This window comes from Drosophila tropicalis, unplaced genomic scaffold (assembly GCF_018151085.1).
Source record: "Drosophila tropicalis isolate 14030-0801.00 unplaced genomic scaffold, ASM1815108v1 contig_443, whole genome shotgun sequence".
Taxonomy (NCBI): domain Eukaryota; kingdom Metazoa; phylum Arthropoda; class Insecta; order Diptera; family Drosophilidae; genus Drosophila; species Drosophila tropicalis.
The window spans coordinates 1579516-1601702 of record NW_027172907.1 but is presented as its reverse complement, the minus strand read 5'-3'; the positions used below and the strand labels follow the sequence as shown (position 1 = coordinate 1601702).

The following is a 22187-nucleotide window of genomic DNA, read 5'->3' as shown; positions in this document are numbered from 1 at the left end:
TTGAAAATAATTATTTTTAGTATATTTTAAGGCATATATTTTTTAATTTAATGGCCTATTTTTTGGGGCTTTTTCAAAATAGGGGGCTGCTAAAATTAACACTATTTTTACCCCCTATTTTTAACATTTTCATTATAAGCACTGTTAACGGTGGCGCCACTGTGCAAGCAAACTTGACGTAGATAAATTTTAAGCTACCTCTGGCCATACTGTCACCCGGCAAAACACACACACAAAAAAAAAACAAAAAACTTTCGGAAATCATCCAGAGAGGAAAGCACTAGAAGTTTTTTCATTTTAGGCATTAAATATAATAAAGAATTAAATAGAATAAAAAGGATTTAAGTAAAATGTCTGCCGAAGAAGAACAGTTCGACAGTGTACTGCTGGCGTTGGCCACAGAGCATCGTGGAGGCGTGCCTGATGTGAGTAATATATTGAGCGCGACAGCGCACGTTGTGCGAAATGATGATTTGTATGGACCAACGGCGGGGGGAAGGTTACCCATACACCCACGTTGTCTTTGCTGGAGCTGTTTATAAATGAACTGAGAGTGCTTAATTTGGTAATGTCTGTTCTTTGTAGTTCCTTCACACATTGGCCAGCTTTTTGCGTCGCAAAACCGATTTCTACACTGGAGCTAATCCTGCTGAATGGGAAAAGCTTCTACTTGACGTCTTCCGCAAGGAGTCCAAATTGGCCCTGGCCGATCACGAAGCTGCCCAACGTGTTAAGGAGGAAAAGGAGCGCATCGAGTTCGAGGCACGTCAAAAAGAAATGAACGAGAGTAAAATTTGTGATATTACGGATGAAGAAGCCGCTGCCATTATCAAAGAAGAACAGGACAAGTATGTCGAACAGTCAAACATGCAATTTATGTATGATATTAATGAATTTAAAATATTTTCTGTTATAGAAAACGTCCAAAAATTCCGGATACTAGTGCCTCCGCTGGCGGAGATTCATCAAGTCGCGAAGACATATCCAAGCCCATTGAGAAGGTAGAAGATGAAACCGAAAAGAGTGAACTGGGTAAATTGCTACCAAATGCTGGTAATGGCTGCACTCTGGACAAATATTTGTGGACACAGACTTTGCAGGAGGTGGAGGTAAGTACCGAAAACTATATATACACACATTCATTGTTTGTGCTTGACCTAAAGAGGTTGTCAAGGATGCCAGTTTGTTGGTTGTTAAGCAGCCAGGTGCTATTGACCTTACCTAAAGCTACTGCCCTTTAAAGGGGTTGAAACTAGAAACACCAATACTCCAATAGAAGGAATATGTATTAGCTCTGAAGCTTCTTTGAGGCTGCTTAACAAGGCTTAAACATGGAAGAGGAAGGCAAGTAGGTCAGGTTCATGTGTTTCCTTTTCGCTAATGCTAATGAACGGCAGAGAGCTTCAGTGTATATACGTGATATTCACACCTGGACTTTAAAATATTGACTTTAAAACATTATATGTTTCAAAAGTAGAGTTGTAAAGAGTTTTCAGTAAAGATTTCCAATCCCTGTTGAATATTTGAAAAACCATTTAGTACTCGCAAAATCGAATCTAAAAAAAAAAAAACATGCTGTCATTGCAATTGGCTTATTTATTTCAATATTTTTATTGATACGTTGAGTATTCATAAAGTTTTGACTTTGTAGTGGGATGTTCCTTTTTTGTTTGTTAATAAACTTCTTTATATTAGTCACAGTGTTATTGGCCATGAGTCACGTTGTTTCCACCATAAATAAATATAGCTTTTAATGTATTCTTTTTATTTTGTTCAATTTAAATTCCGTTTTTGTATTTTTATTTAACATATCACAGGGATAAAATAACTTAGTTGCTTCTTCATTGTTTAACCAGAAAATACAGATTTGATAACATGTCTTTATCCAACTAATTGAAACATATGTACGTGAATATATGTGTATATATACATACATACGATTGTTCCATGTATATTTCTCTGTTTTGATTTACTTCTCAGAGCCAAAAGCCAATAGCGTTGCCTCTTATAATTGTTTAAATTAGATAACTAATTATACACTAAATATTTGCTCTTAATACTAGTTCATGTGGAATATGCTGACATGCCCACCAAAAACTTTTGATGTTTTACCTTTTCTTCTATTTCTTTCTTCTCTTATTGCTTATTTAGCAAAAGACCCAAAAAAAAAAAAAAAAAAAAAAAAAAACAAAAAAAATTGTAATAAATAACTTAAATAGCTAGCACACGACATTTGACAAAGACGACGACATAATAACAATTAATACACATAATAATAATGATAATAGTAATAATAATTGGACAAAATATAGCGCACAAAAAAAAAATTGAAATTTAATAAATAATAAATTAAAAGTTGGCTAAATCAAGTTGGCAAAAATCGCCCAAACAAAAGTTGCCCGTTAACTTTTCGGCATGTCACGAGCTCGCACTATAAATCAAGCAAGAAATTGGAGTTAGCTTAGGTTCTGTACCTCAGGAGGATTAGGTGGATATACTTACTTTCTAGGGCATACACCATACCCATGATGAGCAGCAAGAAGATTGTGCTCATGCTAACAATCAACACTGTCACCTGGCGGCCACGATCGCAGAGACCACGCTTTTGCTTTTTGGTGGCTCCACCATTCTCGCCATTGACCATGGTGAAGTGCATGGAACTGGCTATGGACACAGTGTCAAGGTCTTTGGTTTTAACATAATGCAAGTTGGGATCATCGTGTCCTTCAATCGGTATTACTGCATCCTTAGAAGCGGCTAATGTCAAATTGGCATTATAATTGGCTGATGACGATGAGCCACCCGAGGATCGTTGTTGCTGTTGCTGAAGCTGATGATGTTCATCATCATTCATTAGCATTTTGTGCTGCCTTTCCTGTTTCTTATGAATCTCGGCAAAACGTTCCAAATTCGCTGCCGTCAAAAGCAAAGATCCGGAAGCAGCGCTCTATATAAATGCAAAACGTGCAGAGTTTACATGAGTCAATGGACACCTTTCAGTTAATAGTGTGTTGTGGGTGTATAAGAATGTGTGTGTGGGTGGGTGGTTATTTAACTTACCCGTGTGCTATTATTGCTATCACTGGATCCTTGGGAAGAGCGTGAACCACGTTTGGCTGCTGCAAGTACAGCAGCGGCTGCTGCTGCTGTCACAGCTGCACTTGTGGCATTTGTGTGGGTCGATGTGGACATTGCACCACTGCCACTACGTTGAGCCAATGTTGGGGGGATTTGAATTTGATTTGTTCGATGATTTCGATGAGCTGGCCGAACTGATGGCCGAGCTATTTGACGAGGCCAGCGAGGCGCGTGGTATATGCCAATAGTCCTGCATCTAAAACGAACAGAGAGTAGCATGTTAGAATTGATGGATCAGGTGTGGGGTAGTATCCTTTAAGTTAAGCAATGTTCCATAGAAATGTAATTTTATTCAAGTAGTACCTCTTCTAAATGGTAATAATATTAATATCCGATCCGATATTTATAGCTGGTAAAAAGATTTATATATTTTGATTTGGGTATAGTAAATTTTCCATTCCCAAACTTTTTGACTTTCAAATGGGGCAACAAAGGAGAGAAAAAAAAACTAAACTGAACTTTCGAGTCGTGTGTGTTTTTTTTTTCGATTTTGACTTTTTTTTTTTAATTTGTATGTGTGTGTGTTTTAGCCAACTTGTTTGATATTTATGGCCCGATCTAAGAGCCTCCGATGAAGTTTGTTGCTTTTGTATATTTATTAAGTGAATTAATTCTTTTAGCTGTTGTTGTTGTTGCTGCTATTTGTTATTAGATGACGATTTTGGCCTTTCTCTTTTAATGATTTTTGGAATCTTAATTTTTCTCCTTATTTTTTTTGGGTGGCTGCTGAACAAATGCAAATTTTGTTGGTTGACTTTAATTGTTGCAATTAATTCTAAAATCATACGCACACACACACACCTAGTCGCAGACAAGTGGCAAGTCGAGTCTTACACTCGAAATTGTTGTTCTTCTTCTTGTTCATCAGTTTTTTGTCGTTGTTTGTGTATTTTTGAATGTTATTTATTGTATTTGATATTGTGTAAATATTATTTAAGCATGCGGAAGTCTTATCAGTCTTTTTTTTTTGTTATAAATATTCAAGTTGATTGGCCAGTTTTGGGCTTTTTTTTTTTTTTTTTTTTTCGTCGTGGATATCGATTGTTACTTACTTTATGTTTTGTTTTATTTAGCTTATTGTTATTACAATGAATTTATCACACTCGCACGGAGAGACAATTTGAACCTAATTAGTATCACAATTTGGAATGTGTTTTGTTGTTGTTGTTGTTGTTACTGATCTGATTTGTATTTGGTTTCAGTCTTTTGATTGTTACTTATTTTTGTTTTGTTTTATTGCGGAAAGCGGCTCGTGAAACACTCAGCTGATCACCTCGAGGGCAGCTGCTGTTTAAGAACCGTTTCAAGCGCTTTTAATTAATGTTAATTTGTTGTAATTTCTTTTATTCTGATCTGATATCTGATATATACAATGTATATATATATCAGTGTGTATAAATACAATTTATTATTAAGTTATTATTATTTAAATTTTTGATATTTATTTATATTTGGTTTATTGTTTGACCGCTCTAAAGAGAACCGATCTAAACGGCTTCAAGAATCAAACTGAAGTCCGTTGTGGTAACAGATCAAGATCGGAGCATCGGCGCACTGTATCTGCTGCTGCTTGCGTCGCTGTCGGCTTCATCAACAGGTTGTTTGCTTCGATGAGCAAACTTTTTGTTGTTGTTTGTTGTTGGCCTGACTTTCTTGCCGGATTTCGCATGGCATAACATTTGTTACTTTGTGTGCTATATTTAAACTACACTGTTGTTTCTTGATCGATTGGCTGGCTGACTGGCTGGCCAGTCTTGTGTCAGTTCTTGCCGGCTTTGAAGTTAATTCTCTGCTCCTTCACTCCAAACTTTCGTTTGCCCTTTTCTCTTGCCGCCACACATTAATGGGAACAAATCAAAATGTTATCTTAAGAGCCCTTCAATTGTGGGCGTTCTTAATAACCTTTTTTCTCTTTCTTTAATTTCTCATTATTATTATTTTGATCTTTGGCGGTTTTTCAAGATCCGCTTTCCAAGAGCGCGCGATTTAACATCGATTTGATGGGCGGCGAGGAAAAACCCAAATTATATTTTAATGTTGTCTTCATTAGGGTTAAGGGTCTGGGCCTCTTTACCACAAAGCCTACACAATGCCCCGCCCTTTAACTGTTTGGCTTACTTCTTTCTCCATGCCTAAAAAAAAACATTACTTGATATTCATATTTATTATTGATTCTTCTCTTTGCGACAAAAAAACAAAGAGAATTTGCCATTCTAATGAAAGCATTTAACGTTCGACGATCAACTCAAAATCATTATATCAAATAACCGAGATCAGGAATAACAACAAAAAGAAGATGTGTGGTGTGTGTGTGTGTGTGTAGAATGATTCAAATTGACAATAAAACGAAATCAAACATAATTTCTCTCGATTGTGTTAAAATAAATTGTAATCAATGCGTTTAGTCGTTTAGTATTAAATAAAATATAAATTCATTAGCTATTTTATAAACAGAAACCTATAGAAACCCTTACCAAGAAACCGTTTAAGCCACAAAAAAATAAATCTTAAATTAAAGTACACTTTTTGGTTGTGAGCTTAAGTTGAAGGTAAAAGTTTATACCGACTTAACAGTTTTTGGCATATAGTCAACATGGGTTCTTTATTTGTAAAAAGTAGTTAATATTAACACTTTTTTCATTTCAACCACTGCCAATTGGCAAGACAAATTCTTGTCGAAAAGCTTTGTAAATAATTTGTTACAATTTTGTTTATTTAGCATTTTAGAGTCGACTGTGGTCCGTCCATCTGTCATTTTGGCTACATTTAAGCTACCCTCAGTTGGGAGCCGCCACCTGAACATTCGGTTTTTATACCATGCACCCAAAGAGTGAAATAATACATTAAAGTCGCCAAAATGCATGCAATAGGCGAAAAAAAGCGTCTGTACTCTATAAAGTATATTAACTTTTTAAATCAATACATTTCGCAGTCTACCAGAAGTCTATCAAATTGGGATGTCAACTCAAGACAAGACATTCTGAAGAAAAAGCGTTAATGTCCAACAGTTTTGTTACCAAATGAAATTAAATTAGGCACACTAATATTAATAGCAATATAAATAACACAAATTGAACTTCAAATGGCATATAGTTATGGCTGAAATCTTTTTCATCTGGTTGTACATGGTATATCGTAGTCGGCAAGTTGACTTTCACACATGATTTTTTTTCGATTTTTATTTTTTTTTGTCAAGCATCTTGTTATCACCTTTTAAGTGAGACAAGTGAGTGGTGGCTGGCCATTTGAAAAGGCTGCTGCTGTTGCTGTTCTTGTCGTTGTTGTTGTTGTAGGTTTTTGGCGGTGAAGTGTGTCGAGAGTTTGAGTTTTAATCAGCTGAGTTGACAAAGATTACCTGACACCGCCAGTTACCAAGAAACAGAGCAATAGTAGATGGTGATGATGATGATGAGAATCGCCAATGTGGAATAAAGAGAATATGTATAAATAAAAGCGAGAGGCCTCACATCAGAAGCAGCAGAATGGAAGGCACTTAAATCAGTCAGATCAGTCGGCAACACTTGCTCCATAGCAGTTCGAACAAATCATCATCATCATCATCATCACGATAGAAACTCTCAGTAAGTTGATTGACTTACAAATAGGAGCGCTATATAGAGAGGGTATAAAACAACAACAAAGACAACATTCTCTAAATCCAAAAAAAAAAAACAATAAGAATGGTAACAAAAACAAACACAACGTTCTCGGAATATTTGTTTTAGCATATACTTATTGTTTAAAATGCAAAACAGTTTTTTGGTAATTCTAGTGACGTTCACAAATATTTAAATCAAATTTTTTGGTGGTTTTCTTTTCTTTTTTTTTTCTTCTCTTGTTTTCTACCATTTTGGTGACAATACTTCATAAATAAAATCATATTTTGCTTGCTGGCTGCTGCTGATGCGATGATTCTAGCGATGCTGCTACCACGGCTTAATCTGTTAGAGGGAAACCCCCTGGGGGTGCCTGCCTTTATGGTTGACGTATGCCACGCTTATTTGTTTCGCTCTTCTTTGGGCCCCATCGGCTAAAACCGAATCAATTCCCCTGATTGCGTCTATTAAAAGTTAATTTTTGTTTAGAAAACATTTTGTCATTTGGCTAATTTCGTTTTCTTTTTCAATTCATTTTTTTGCTTAGTTTTTATTAGCGGCGCTTTTAAGTTATGCAAAATAAATCAAGATGAAAAACAAAAAACAAAAACTACATTTAGTGTGGTGATGCCTTCAGGCCGTTTTTTTTTTTTTTTGTTTGTATATTTCTCTTACGTTTTCTAATGATGCAGAAAACTATGCGCAGTTGGTTAGTTAGTGAGTTTACTAAGTGAGTGACTGAGTGAGTGAGTGAGTCAACTCTCATTCATTCGAGGCGGAAATCGTTGGCGTAAAATTCTTGATGACGTGCTTTGCTTTGTTGTTTTTTAAGGGTTTTTCTTAATTGGCATATTATATTGTAGAGAATGAAATACAAAATGAAACTGAATAGGAATATTTTCACACCTGCTTAGATTATAAATCCTGCTTAATGGTCATAACTTTATTTGGCCAAATAAAAGACGACAATTGAAACCGGACAAGAAGAATGACTGAGTAAATCCGTTTGGTATCTTGTTGATTGCTCTTAAATGAAGCTGGTTCCTGGTATAAGGAAGCGTATACCGAATGTCTTGTTCTAAGAAAAGGCCTTACGATTTAGCTAGATATCTCAAATTGCTTTCGACGGCTTGATTTATGTGGGGTTTGTTATATATACTGATAAAGAAATTGCTTGGACTTCTTGGAAGTCATTGGAAATATGTATGACTTTTGGTCATGGCTAAAAAAGGGTATCCAAATATAACTTAAATTTGCCATTTAGCAAGAAGAAAGTCGGGAAAGTCCCGTATATAAAATATATGCTAAGTTAAAGTTTTGTACGAGTATGTAAATATAGTGAAAGGATTGAGGCGACCTATCAACAAAGATATAGATGACTAAACTAAACTAATAAATATTTCAAACATTAAGTGCTTGTCGTAAAGGTTACCGTATTAGCCTTTTTTCGAAAAGTTTTTCAATTCTTTAGAACTTAAATCAAAGTTCAATCTCTAGCCGAACTTCATGCTTTATTTATTTTTTATCATTATCAGATCAATGAGAGATATCTCTAAAAAAATGAATATTATATGAATAGGTTATTCTCCTCGTCATCGGCGCGTCACCTAAAAAGTTAATAGATTCCGAGAATCAAGTTTTTTTTCTCTCTTTTTGTTTTTTGGATCTATTAGTTGAGATTATTTATGGGGTTTCCAGTATGTGGGCCAAGAAACCGGATGAAATCTAATACCCTTAGCCACCCAATCACCCAACTTCTCCTAATACCTTTAAATCCGCTTATAAAAGCCCCTAATGTGCTGTAGAATCTGATTGAATTGGCTACCAGATTTTTTTGTGAACTACATTATACTCTACTCACACGTTAGATTCCATGCAAATATCAATAATATAATAATTTTTATGGCAAGACACTTGAGTGCTCCTTCTCCAAGTATTGATTGAGGAGTGGTGGCGGGATGGAGGGGTGGGGGGACTGGTTAGTTGAATTGATAGGAGGCGGGGAAGTAGGAGCAAAGTGTTCGGGCTGGGATTGGTCTGCCCAATAAGAACTAGTTTTGTTTTGTTCGAAATGTTGCTGAACATTCTAATCAGAATTAAACGCACAAACAAAATTCCCAACTCAAGCGGCTCCAACAATCGTCCATCCATCTATCCGTCTAAATAGCCAACCGATTGTTTCTGGCTCTGGTTCAAACAGAGTCTTCCGTTGATTCTGGTTGGTTTCCGTTTCAAGCATTTGAGCCATAAGTCAAGTTTTTGGTAAACACAGTTTAAGCCGCCGCTCTTTTAATGGGAAACCTGCCGTTAAACGTCTGATAACATTATCGTAGCCAATTCACAGTCTACAATAGGTTTTCGACTGCTCCTCTCCCTCTACGCGTTCAACCCTGGTCGTGTCATCTCCCGGTAAGCTGAAACAACTTCTTTTATTTTTTTTCTACTAGTTTTCAAATGATTTTTGTTTTATTTTTTGTTTTTCGTGTTTTTCGATTGTCTCTACGCCACTTTCGGTGCCTGGCACCATCTCGACTAGCAACTTTGAGCATAAATTATATACACACAGTGTCAGATATCTTAAGAAACTAAAATGAGTTTTCAAAAATTCATAGAATTAATAGAAAACAGTTAAAAACGGCAGCAGACACAAAATCGAAACCGATCAGATCAGTGTGGTGGAGAAGGGAGAGGAGGGAAGCGCAAAAAAAAGTTTCTTCTTTCACCCAAATGTTTGTGTTGAGCGAGAATTAGTGCAAAGTAACCCATAACCTTCCTTCTGCATCCCACTCACACACACATACACAAACTCTCTTGAGTTTGATGATCGATTAAAGGCATTTGCATAAAATGGCAGAGACCGTCAGACATTTTGTCGGCATGGTAAACTGTCCGTCCATTGGTCTAGCTATCTGTTTGTCTCTTGGCATAAGTGTGCCATGTCGTGGCCGTCTTCAACGACAAAACTCTTCATCAATATTTTTGTGTTTATTCATCATTAATTCACCTGTTTTATTTCTGTTTTTATACCATGTACACAAAGGGGGAATGAATGGTATATTAAAGTCCGCAAAATGTATGTAACAGGCAGAAAGAAAGCTTTTCCGATGCTATAGTCATGTCGATCTAGCCATTTCCGTCCTTCTATTCGCCTAGCCGTCCGTCCCTCTGTCTATGACAGCTAGAGCTACCAAATTTGGTATGTAGATTTAATTTGAAATTCTTTCCACGCCCGTTTTCCTTTCCTAAATGTAAATAAAACTGATTTCCTTAGAAAGTATCCAGGAGATATTAAATGCGCTTGAAAGAGTGAGCAGAGATAGCATAAGTTTGCTAAGCATCATGTAAACAGAAGTCTTCTATACACTTATGAATTCAAAACAGTTATTTTACTTGCTGCATAGTATACCCAAGTCGATGAGGCGACTTATTAACTTCATTAAAATACAGACATATTCGGTTTTCTTCTTTCTGAACTCCTCGAACTCTAACTTCAATTTTAATTTTAGCTTTGACTTTGAATTTGAGTTGCTGCTGCATCATGAGTTTGTTTTTGTTTTAGTCTTCTTCCAATCAGTTAGCACGCCCATTTGCATGAGGTTTGGATTTGGTTTCACTTAGAGAACGTTGACTGATTTAATGTGCATTATTTAATGGCAGTATGTCAGTCAGTTAGTCAGTGAGAGACTGATTTGTGTAAATTTCCTAGTTTGCCAAACATAAGAATCGTTTAATATTTGCATAACCTTCGTGTGATCTCTCAACGAGGGTGAGAAAGCTGCATCATTGGGCAAACAGAATGGCATAAGCAGCGAATCCATCGGGCTGGTTCATCCCTCTCACTTTTAATTAAGTCCATATCCAACTAAAAATGATCTTTAAGATCTTACTTGCGAAATTTTTTATTACCTAAGAACAATTGTCTTTAGTTTTTCGGGCATAGATCTCGTTGCACTCCTTTCATAATCGTTGGGCAAGAATACGCAACTCAATTCCGATTGCCAACCATGACAAATGGTGGTTAATCTAATTACTTGGCAAATTGTTGCTATGGCCAGTCAGTCATAGTCAGTCAGCCAGCCGCCTCCACAGTTAGACACAGCTGTCAGTCAGTCCAGTGACAGAGGCATTCAATCTGGGTAAAGTCGTCAGTCATCAGATATCCATTTGTTAAGTTACTATGTACATCCGCGTACATTGAAAAAGAAAAAAAATGACATCCGCTTCAGTTTCAGTTTTTGACACATTTTCTTCATCGAGTTGTTGGATCAACTTGATGGAGATGATGCACAGCCCACATAAAGAAGCTTCCACACTGAGGTTTTGTATGTGCTACTGTTGACATGAGCCGCGTGCTGGCTCTAGCCCACACACACACACACTTGCACACACACAGACACACTTCATAAGCTTCAACTTCAATTCCAACTCCATCATCATCATCGTCATGTCCTTGGTTTGAATGCTTCGTGAGATTTTAATTAAAGGTCTATCTGACGCCCCCGAACCAACATTTTTCTACATAGATACATACATGTATTTTCCACCATGCAAGTGACTCTGTGTGTGTGTGTGTGCTTGCTAATTGATTGCATAGACTGTAGTTTTGTTGTCTAATAACTTAAAATTTAATTATGCTGCTTGGCTTTTTCACACAGACACACACACACACAGCGGCAAATACATTAATTATTATTAATTTTTAATGGGAAATGTGTTAAATATATAATCGTATGCATGTTGCGAAGTTTTTGCCATTATAATTATAGCCAAAGTACAAACATATCTACATATGATTTTAGACGCCAGTGTAATTGCATGCAATCAGTAAAGAACGAACGAATTAGGAGGAGGGAGGCCTTCGTATAGATGAAGAGTCTCACTTCTTTGCTTCACACCTCAAAAACACTTTTTCCTGCCTCAGGGTAGTATCTGATTTTGGTGTTGGTGCTGGGCTGCAACAACCTGTTGAGCGGCATTCCAGAATTCAGAGAAATCCAGAGAGAGAGAGAGATAAGGAGGGAGTAGAAGGTAGAATAAGAGTGAGGTTGGAGTAGAGTGCATTATAAACCGGACCTAAAAACAACCGCTGTACGTCCTTGAACTCGTGTAACAGTGTAGAGTAGAAGACGAAAGACAATTAACTTAAATTCCCGTTCTAGTTAAAATCCTTGGTCTGCTCTGATCTGATCTGGTCTTGGTCTTGGTCTTGGTGTTGGGGCTGGTTAGTGAAGGGCTCGCGCTCTAGTACACTGATGATGATGATGTGGTGAGAGATTGCAGCTGGCTTAAGCCCTGAAGAGACGTGCCTCTTCTTAATGCCGATGCGATTGCCTTGTCTTGCCAGTTATTTATAGATCATTATTAGCTCGCTGGGGCTCACTCTCTGACTTCAAGGTTGCATTGACCAAAAGGCAAATATTGAGGTAGCACTGCATCATTGTGTGTGTTTACTTGATTTTGTATATAGAATTGTCTTGATTCATTAATCACAAAAACATTACATCTGCATCATTATTATTATTATCATCATTAACTCGATGTTATTATTGTTTCTATTCCACATTCAGCTCAAGATTCCCTTCAACGTGACATTCGCTTTGCGGGCCCGCGATCTTGTGGTCAACATTGGCAAGAAAACTTTGAAAGTGGGCCTTAAAGGTCAAGAGCCCATCATCGATGGTGAGTTGAGTGCCGAAGTGAAGCAGGAAGAATCCGTCTGGGTCTTGCAAGATAGCAAAACGGTTATTATCACATTGGAGAAAATCAATAAGATGAACTGGTGGAGTCGTCTAGTGACCACAGACCCAGAAATATCCACACGCAAAATCAATCCGGAGCCATCGAAACTCTCGGATCTGGATGGTGAGACGCGTAGCATGGTTGAAAAGATGATGTTTGATCAGCGTCAAAAGGAGATGGGTTTGCCCACCAGTGAAGATCGCAAGAAACAGGACATACTTGAAAAGTAAGTAGATTCGATTCGAACCCATTAAGCATAATTAATTGTATTTTCTCCCTTTCAAAGATTTAAACAACAACATCCCGAAATGGACTTCTCTAAGTGTAAATTCAATTAGTTCTATTACCAACACGACTCACATCTCGGAATCAGCAGTCGCATCCGCACATGCCTAACTTGAAATTCCTTTCTTTTTTTTTTTTACTACTGTATTACTTCAGTATGTGCATTTGTTTTTCTCTCCTTTAAATAAATAAAAAAATACATTTCAATAATGTGAATATATAGCGAAAGTTTTCTGAGTGTAAGCCAAGGAGATGCCCATCTGTCTTCGCCTTAACTTTTAAACTTGGTCTGCTCTTTGTCTTCTTGGTCCCAGAGAACAGCTGCCGATTTTAGCTTGGCGATAAAAGCAATTTTTCATTTTTATTGTTGGCTTAAAATGTAATTAATTTTGTACTAATTTGTTGCCATGTTTTTGTTGCCGAAATGACATATAAAATTTATTTCAAATCGAATTTCCAAGATTTATATCAATTTCTTAGCTCCCGAAATCAAGATAATAGACAGTGAGAAGAGTAGAGAGGGAGAGAATGAGGTGAGGGAGTGTAGTGGTTACCGCCCTCCAAACCACTGCCCTTTATATTAAAGTGGTTTTATTGACATTTTCAGTAGTTCTCTGGGTCATTGCTCTGGCTCCTTTTTTGTTGCTATTCTTTTAATTTTGTTGTTCGCTGAACTCGTTTTGAAGTCGGGTCATAAATGTTGCCGGGCTTTGGTTTATAATTTTATTATTTCACATATTTTGCATAATTTTTGTAAAGTGCTAAACAAATTTAGTGTTTTGGTGGCTTTAAACCAATTTGGCATACAAATTTCGTTTTAGCCATTAAAAGCTCCATCAATCGAGTATTGAAAACTACAAATTTGTCATTAATTTGCCACGCGCCAACTTTCTGTGCGCATTTCCCATCAGAGATGGTCACGTGAGAGAGTCGATTATATGCAGAGTCCAGCTCGAAGCATCTTCTATGGAAAGACATATATTTTTTTTTTGTAGGTATGACCAGAGACATCAGACAAACTCAAACGATGCAATACATTTGACCACATTCTTTTGACTAGAACCATTGGTCCAGGTAAAATTGGAAAACTTGGATGTCTTCTATTGATTCTGTGATCTACTAGATTTAGAAATCCTAAAATATTGGAATTATTTAGATTCTTTACTCTTTTGGTCAAGTCCATCACTAAGTTAGTTCAATTACGCACACAGAAACGAACGGACGGACGGACGGGCAGACAACTCGCAAGACACATTTGTTACGCCCCACAAAATAGTCATAGCTATTTGATCATTAATTAAGTAAATTATATTTAAAACTGTGTTTAACAAACCGCAAAAAAAACCTAATTAATTAATAGTTTGTTTCCTCATCCCAAAAGTTTTAGGTGTTCTTTTTGTTTTGTTTTATTTCTGTTGTATTTTTTTCATTTTGTTTTAGTTGTGTCTTTTGGGGGGTGGGGTTGGGGGATTCATAATGATGGACATCATCTGTGGCGTGGGAGCGTGTCAGTCGACGAGCGTACGCTTTAATTAATTACTAATTAATATAATTAATTATTGTCAGACAAATTGTGTGCAAATTGCGAATTGTGAGGGTGCTGTTCCAGCAACAATAAACCAAAACACAAACAAACCAAAATTTGAAAACAAATTGTAACAATTTATTATGCAAAAATTGGGTAGAACCGGATTCTTGTCACTGGTATTTCTTGCCAGATTTGTTTGTTTGACCATAAAATTGGAAAGTACAGAAATGTTTCTTTTAATTTTTTTCCCCCTTTTCTGTTTTGTAGCTGTTTTAGATTAAAAATATATCCGCTTTGCCTTAAAAGTTGAACCGGTTCAAATACATCGATTGAAAGAGAAAGATGGATACTGAAAGAAAGTGCGTCACATGATCAAGAAATATGCAAAATAACCTGAACTCTTAATGGCTATTAACGTATGTACATACGACACGCATACATGCAAAAGTGTAAGTAAATGGACCCAAAAAAAAAGGAACAAATGTCTTTTATATAAATCGCTCGATATGATCTTTCAGTGGTTAAAAAAATAGAACCGTTAAATCAATTGTTATTCTTGAACGAATGCGTTGCAGACGTCACACACAATACAAAACAAATAAAGTAGAGGTCCAAATTCTATTTCAATCAAGCTGAAGTTTGTATACCCTAGCAGAACTTAGATTTGGCCGAATCCGATTTCAATCATGGCATTCAAAAGGGAAGCGTATAAGCAGAACGAGAGATGAGACTTTGAAGATTGGCCAAATTTACATTGCATAGAGCTTAATTCTTTTTTGAAATACCGAAAGTATGGCAATCTGCTGCCAATCGAAATGAATATGCCCTTTCTTCCAGGGTAAAGAACTTATTCAAATTAAATAAATTGAACTGTTAAATGACGCACGTGATGAATTGTGTGAAAAATCAATAAATGACAGACAGAAAAAAGAATAAATGTATAAATCATATTTATTGCTTGTGTTCTCTCTTTTGATTTCTTTCATGCTCTCGGCCTCCCCCACTTGTCTGGCTGTCTGTCTGAATCCGGGTGCCAGTACCAAAACTTACTCAGCTTATTATTCTTATTATTACTTTGATTGTTATTTTTGGTAATTTCGAGTGTTTCCCACATTTTGGACAAAAAAAAAAAAACCACAAACAAAAAGAAAAAAATAAACAAAGATGATTCCTTTGGATGGGTCGCGTGGGTTATTTCAGCAAAATTCTGCCATTTTGGGTTATTTTTAGACATTTCTCGATTGCCGTTCGTTTTGTTGTTGGTTTCTTTCTCTCTCTTTCTCTTTCTATCCCACTCCCTCCCTCTCTGTATATATATATATGTATGTATAAATCTGCTAGCGTCACGCCCCCACTCCCGTTCTCATTGTTCGATTGTCTTGGCCCATAAATTCGTCTGAGCCCCCCACCCAAAAACAAAAGACTTAGGCAACGAACTTGCTTTTTGCCATGGAAAATTTGTCCAATCGCCAGACAAACATAATAGAAGGTCAAGCAGTTAGCCAGGCATACAAAAATAAAATAAAAATTAAGCCACCGCCAGAGGAAAGAAGTTTACTGAAAGAAAAACCAGGTGGGTCACCTTCCCCAACCCCCTCACCAGCACCAACTGCAGCTGGAGCAACGGCAAAGGCAATAACAGTAAATGTCTGAATCACTATAAAATGAATAGAGGTGGGTGGTTAGCTTGGTTAAGTTGAAGAATGGTGGGGGAAATAAAGTCGTCAAGCCATGTTTACTAACTAGAGATGAAAGCGTGAAGCCATTACGCGTACATGTAATTTGGAGTATCGAGATGATTTTTGGCAGCTCTTTTTAAATATTGACTTTGGCTTCATTACAGAAGTTTTTCTTCTTCGTTCTCTCTTACTTATGTACTATTTGACTAATATGTCTATTAAGTGAAAATTGCATAATCACTGACAAATTTATGATTTTAAGTTATTATCACGATATAAAAATGCATTCTATGCCAATTAATCGATGGTTGATGATCTAATTTTCCAAATGTTGTCATCTGGAGTTTAACAGCAATCATACGATTATTTTGTTTCCAGTTAATACTTATAAACTGCAATTTGATGATATATCAGATGAATAGTTGGATTTAGGTATGTGAAATGGGTAATATTTTCCCCTCAAATAAGCTGAAATGCAAATAGCTTCAAATGGAAGTAAGTATTTATGAGATTCTCGTGAGCTTTGGTTGACAAATCAATTGAAATCGATCGCATCTCTAGTTTTATTTCGTCTCACTGGCTTCTTTTTCGTGCTTCTGGCCACTTCTTGTTGAATTGGTGGGCTTGTCAACTCTTTGCCTGCCAATGAACTGTTGAGTGTCGCTGTCGGTGTCTGGTTGTCGTTGTCGGTGTCGGTGTCGCTGACGATGACGGTTTATTTGTGTGTCTGCTGTTTGAGTCTGGCATGCAAATGCCTTTTGCCTGACCAAGAGATGTGCAGTGCGATCGGCCGTATGCCAAGTTAAAGAGATTAATGTCATCTGCGTATGTCTGCTCGGCTGGTTGCCTGGCCAACTGGCTTATGGCTTCTGGCTTATTCTTATGCCGTTTGGCATTGACATTTCATCATCCAATTTAGCAGGGTTATATTCTAAGTTGTCTGCTGGCTTGCATGCTAATATCCGGCTACATTCCCGGACCTATGTAAAGTAACTTGTCGCCCACGTTGCGGTTACTATTACTTATTTCTCCTTCCCCATTTTTCCTCTCGCTCTTGTTTTTTTTTTTTTGGGATTGTGCGATAAAATTGTGCCTGCAGAAATTACCAATTAGCAATAGCAATTGCACTTACATCTTGCATAAAATAACAAAAATTAGCATTTCACAAATTGTGTTAAGTGAGTGGTGAATGGATTTGATTTGAAAATGGGTTAGGCTTAAGGACTGGTGAAACAAACTCAATTCTACAACCTTTGCGGTTCGAAATTCGATAGGACAAATTGGAAACTGTTATACAAATGGGATAGAAGTTAATTTTTTGTCAGTAAAGGCGTTTTGAAATTGTCGTAAAAATTGTTATACATTTATTTGCCATCTCTAGCATTGATTATCTAATAAACTACTGTTGCCACCTGCAAATTTTTTTTGTTAACTGCCAATTTGCCTTTTTAAAGTGTGTTTCTTTTTCCCCTTTTTTGTTTGGATTTGTCCAGCAGCTGCCTTACGATTCGGCACATTTGATATTGATCAATTTATTTGACCATTTTTGTTGTTAAATTATTTTCTTCCATTTTACGGGTCTACTGTGTTTTGAAAATTATGACTAATTTAATGGTATTTAGAGTGCGGGCGGTTTGTTTTTTTTTTTACTGTCCGTCTGTCTGTCTGTCTGTGAGAAGAGAGAGAGATATGGCCAGACTGAAATGTGGGTGGGCTGAATGTTTGGCTATAGAGACAACAGCAAACACAAATCACAGTTAATAATAAAACAATAGTATCATTTGTTAAACATTTTATTTTACCTCCTTCCCTGTCCCTCTTTATCCATCTCTCTCTCTTATTCTCATTTGATGGGGAATTTGATGTGAAAGGTAGAAATAAATTGTGCTAAACGATGACGATGATGATGCATCTGAATGTGAATGCTAATTGAAGAAGGGGCTCGCTTTGCTCTCTCATCAACATTAATATCATCGTCATCATCATCATCATCCTCGTTATTATCATGGGGATTGTAATCATCTCATCATAGCATAGATATGCCATGAATGTAAATGAATGGGAATGAATGATTTATACAACAAATATTCATCAAATTGAGGAAGCTTTTGATTCTAGCTACCACTTGAAATTGAAATTGCATAAGTTTTCTTGTTTAAATGCACTTCAAAATGGATTATTGCATAAGGCATCATCCAGTTTGGCAAGATAATTGTTCAGTGTAATTATCAAGACTAGATTTTACAATTAAGCATTTCATTTAAATGCAAATGAAATGTAATTATTTACACTTATGAGTATGCAGCCAAATTGATTTTTCTTAATGGAAAAGTTGATATATACATAATTTGGTGATTTCTTGTTCTTACTGAATTGAAGTGGCTTTAATAGGTTTATCCCCTTTTCTTGTATACAAATAATTGAGCGAACTACTGAGTTTACTTGTTTGACTTGGACTTGCCTGATGATTATTGGTTTGATTAATAACAAAATTAACGAAACTAGCCAAGAACAGTAAAAACTCTCTACAGTTTTGTTTCCTAGAATCACTTTTAGCTAATGAGATGCTATCTATATTATGTAGTTTTTAAGTAGCCCTCGCTTTTAACTCATTTGGTTCATCCTATCGATTGTACTTTCCCCATTATTCATGCCAAATAATTAGCATGTAAGCTTTAAAGTATCCTCAATTAGTTTCTGTATGAGTTTCAATTAACACGTTGCCTCCCTCTATCCCCCCTGCCCCTAGCCACTGTCCACCATCCTCAATCTGTATACTAGATGTATGTATCTCAATTGCAACTTGCATAATTATTCACACCTAAAACAACAATTTGTTGACTTTACTTGACATGGGAAATGCACCTTCCCCTTTTGTACAAACATGTGTAGAATTCCAGCACCTGATTTACAGGTGTAGAATAGGCGGAGGGAGGGAAAAGTTAGTACCTACAATATGAATGGATGCCACAGATTCCACAGGGTGTGGCATGTGTTCACTTTTTATGCTATTACGACTATTTTGTCTACAATTTTCTATTTGTATATTTACTTTGACAGTTTTTCTGATTGTCTATTTGCCATTTGCATGCAAAATCAAAAAAAAAAAAAAAAAAAAAAAAAGAAGCGGGGCCAACTTATTTGCAAAGCTCTCTCGCAGAACGACAGCAGTTGAGCAGAGCTGAGAGCACAGATTCAAGAGGTAGGGTGCTGGGGGGGTCAGGCAGCTATCTCTCCACAATACACTTACCCTCCCCCGTATCCATTCCGGCACATCGCCCTCCAATTGCCGCTTAGCGTGTTCATGCAAATTTGACCTTGACACAATTTCGTTTCATAACAGAAAAGCAAACAAATGCGGCAGCGGGCGGAGGCGAGGGTGGTGGCATAAGTGTGTATGCATGTGTGTGTGTGTGTGAGACGATGACAGCGACACACATAATGGAAAAAGCAAAGCAGCAACAAAGCGACAGGGAGGAGCTTGAGGGAGACGACGGAGAAACACCAAACTCGTGTAATAACTCAGGCTCAGACTCAAGTGCGGGCCAACTAAACACAGAAACAAAAAAAAAAAAAAAAAAAAAGAAAAACGTCGCTACTTTTTTTTGCGGTTTTTTTTTCTCAAGCATACACTGGAAAAAATTATTTGCAAGAATGCCCAACTAGATTATAAGGTGCTAGCCATCACGGATCTACAAGAGGGCGGATCAAGTTGTTTGCTAAGCGTATATCAAAATCAGATTCATCTAGGACTTTATGTCTTTGCTCAGACCTCATAAAGTTTTAGGATTCGTTTTGGGATAAAACATTTTCCAATTCCAAAATTATTTTGAGCTTTTGGAAAATTCAGCCAAAATTTCGTTTAAATTTAAAGAAAAGTGTCCGACACTCCATGTTATGGATCCTTTTTAAGATCGTGAAGATTTAAAAGGATTGTTGCTATGTGAACTCTCCCTTTATATTTTTAACACACCTAGAATAAGAAAAACGATTTTCTCCCTCGGGGCACATTTGAATATTGTTAAAGAGTTTCCTTTGTTTATATCCAACCTTTAAACCACTGGAAATTTCTTCCAGTGTAGAGTCTTGGTCACACGTCGTTGCCGCTGCCGCTGCTGCAATAGCCGGCACTCGATGGTTTACGAAAAATATATACATATGTACATACATACTGATGTATGTACTAGATTTAGTTTGCTAAGAAGCCGAAACTCATCTGATATTTGAGAATCGCATGCAACAGTTTGAATACTTTGTAACTTCATTGGAATTTCTAATAATGCTGGACAAGATGCCTCTGCCTCTGCCTCTGGCACATCGTTTTGAAATCATGTGAGAAACCATTTGATGTTTCTCAATGGTCGACTGATCAAAGTTAGATATGCCGACTTGACTCATCCTTTAGTATACCCAAATTAGAAATCAGATATCATATATTCGAAAACCCCCAGAATTCCGTGCCAAATTGGCTGGCTCAACTCACAATGGAGCTCTTAATGAATTTGCCTATTTTAATTTTTAATAATGTGTGCTTTTCGATTATTATTAATTTTTTAACACATTTCGCGCATTAATGAGTGAGTGCGGCAGAGAGTGTAGAAGGGAACAGAGTGCGAAGTGTGGCGAGCGATGGAGGATGAGTAGGAGGTGGCAGAGCACGAGCGCGAGGAGGAGGAGACAGGCGACGAACTTATCGTTGGCACGTGGAAACGTTTTTCTCATAAATATGCATAGCCAAAATGCCATGCAATAATAATAAAAATCGGATGAGATCTTTTAATGGTAATATATTCAAATGAATAATGGCCATAAATTAGAATGAGTTCTCTCGGTTAGCAAATACATTTCTCAAGAAGACACCTTCAATTTAAGAATGGATATATAATTAAAACGAATTTACATAGCATTAGTCGATTAGCAGACGGCCAGAGCCAGAGTTAAGAGAGGAGGGAGAGAGGCCAACAAAGACTTCTTAGTCTTGGGTGGCATCAGCAAGAAACTGAAAATAAAAACAAATTTCTTTACATCCACATTCGTTTGCTTTACAATTAGGATAGCTGAAAATCTGCATTATGCCTTTTCTTCTTTCGGAAAGAAGTTTAAATAATTCCAGGATGCGACCCAGGACATCGACTGCAAGCCTGCAGCTTGCCCAGACTTAGGACACAGAAAAGAAGAAGAAATGTTGTTTTCTTAAGTGAAATATAGACGCTCTCTTAGAGAACATTTCACTTCCATTCTAAGTGGAGAATGAGGAAAATTGTCACCTAAAAGTATGCAATAAGCAGGCCAAGAATTCGTTTTTGAAACATATAAAGATGTTTTAGAATATTCTGCGAATAAAGCAGAATCTTCAAAGCCAAACAGGTGATAAATTTCTTGCCATTAATGACTAATTTTTCAATATATTGCATACTTTGAGGGGCAAAGTTACCCGGTTTGCCAATGAAATTGTCCTTTCTTGTTTTCTGATGACAAAATGGAATTCATTCCATATATAATTTATAATTTAGACGGACCTAACCCATGAAAAGCAATGCCTAATGCTAACTGCAATTCAAATTAGGGTCATTTGAAAATGCGCCAAAATTGTATTTAATCCGCCAAAGTGCATTGTAATTACATTGGTTTTAATAAATTTTCATTTCATTCGCTGTTGGTTTTTACTTTGATGGTGGTTCAATGAAAACTTTAATTGCATTCAATTTTTATTTTCGTTTAACCTTGTGCACAATTCTCAAAAAGCCAAAGTAAATGTTAAATGTTGGGCAATTTTTTTTCGACTTTGGTTTTTTGGTGTTTGTTGCTTGAGCATGCGATTATTATTTTGTTTAATAACAATAGGCGTTTACCGTTAGCCGAAAAATAAAAAAAAAAAAAAAAAAAAAAATTGTGATTTCCACATTGTCATTCGGAAAACGAGAAAAATTGGAAATAACAATTTATTTGCACGTGTCGCCGTCCCTCCCCCCTCCGGCTCACCATCACAGTTTCTAAGTTGATCGCATTCCCAGACATTTCAGTCGAGTTCAGTTCAATTCTGAGCTCTGCTCTGCTCCCTTCACTTTGTCAATTTGACAATCAAAAGCAGCCGTGTTGCCACTCAACGTTATGACAAATGGATATACATACATTTGTATTTATGTACGTATATAAATAAGTATAAACCGCCTACTGATTCGCAATTTTTGGGCAACAAGAATGGGGAAGCATCTCAACGAA

General features: G+C 36.7%; 2 protein-coding genes across 2 annotated transcripts in view; one reads left to right on the top strand and one right to left on the bottom strand.

Moving 5' to 3' along the window:
• The first annotated feature begins 228 nt into the window (after positions 1-228).
• On the top strand, positions 229-12974 carry nudC (nuclear distribution C, dynein complex regulator). The gene is made up of 5 exons (XM_068286383.1): positions 229-425; positions 586-848; positions 917-1109; positions 12302-12699; positions 12760-12974. Exons 1-5 carry the CDS (start codon positions 351-353, stop codon positions 12809-12811), a joined length of 981 nt encoding a protein of 326 aa, XP_068142484.1. The 5' UTR covers positions 229-350; the 3' UTR covers positions 12812-12974.
• Positions 1759-22187, bottom strand: part of LOC137574216 (uncharacterized) — a 41701-nt gene continuing 21272 nt past the window's right edge. The window contains 4 exon segments of the mRNA XM_068286385.1: positions 1759-2431; positions 2503-2947; positions 3061-3228; positions 3230-3334. Coding sequence (XP_068142486.1) covers positions 2403-2431; positions 2503-2947; positions 3061-3228; positions 3230-3334 — 747 coding nt within the window. The 3' untranslated portion in view covers positions 1759-2402.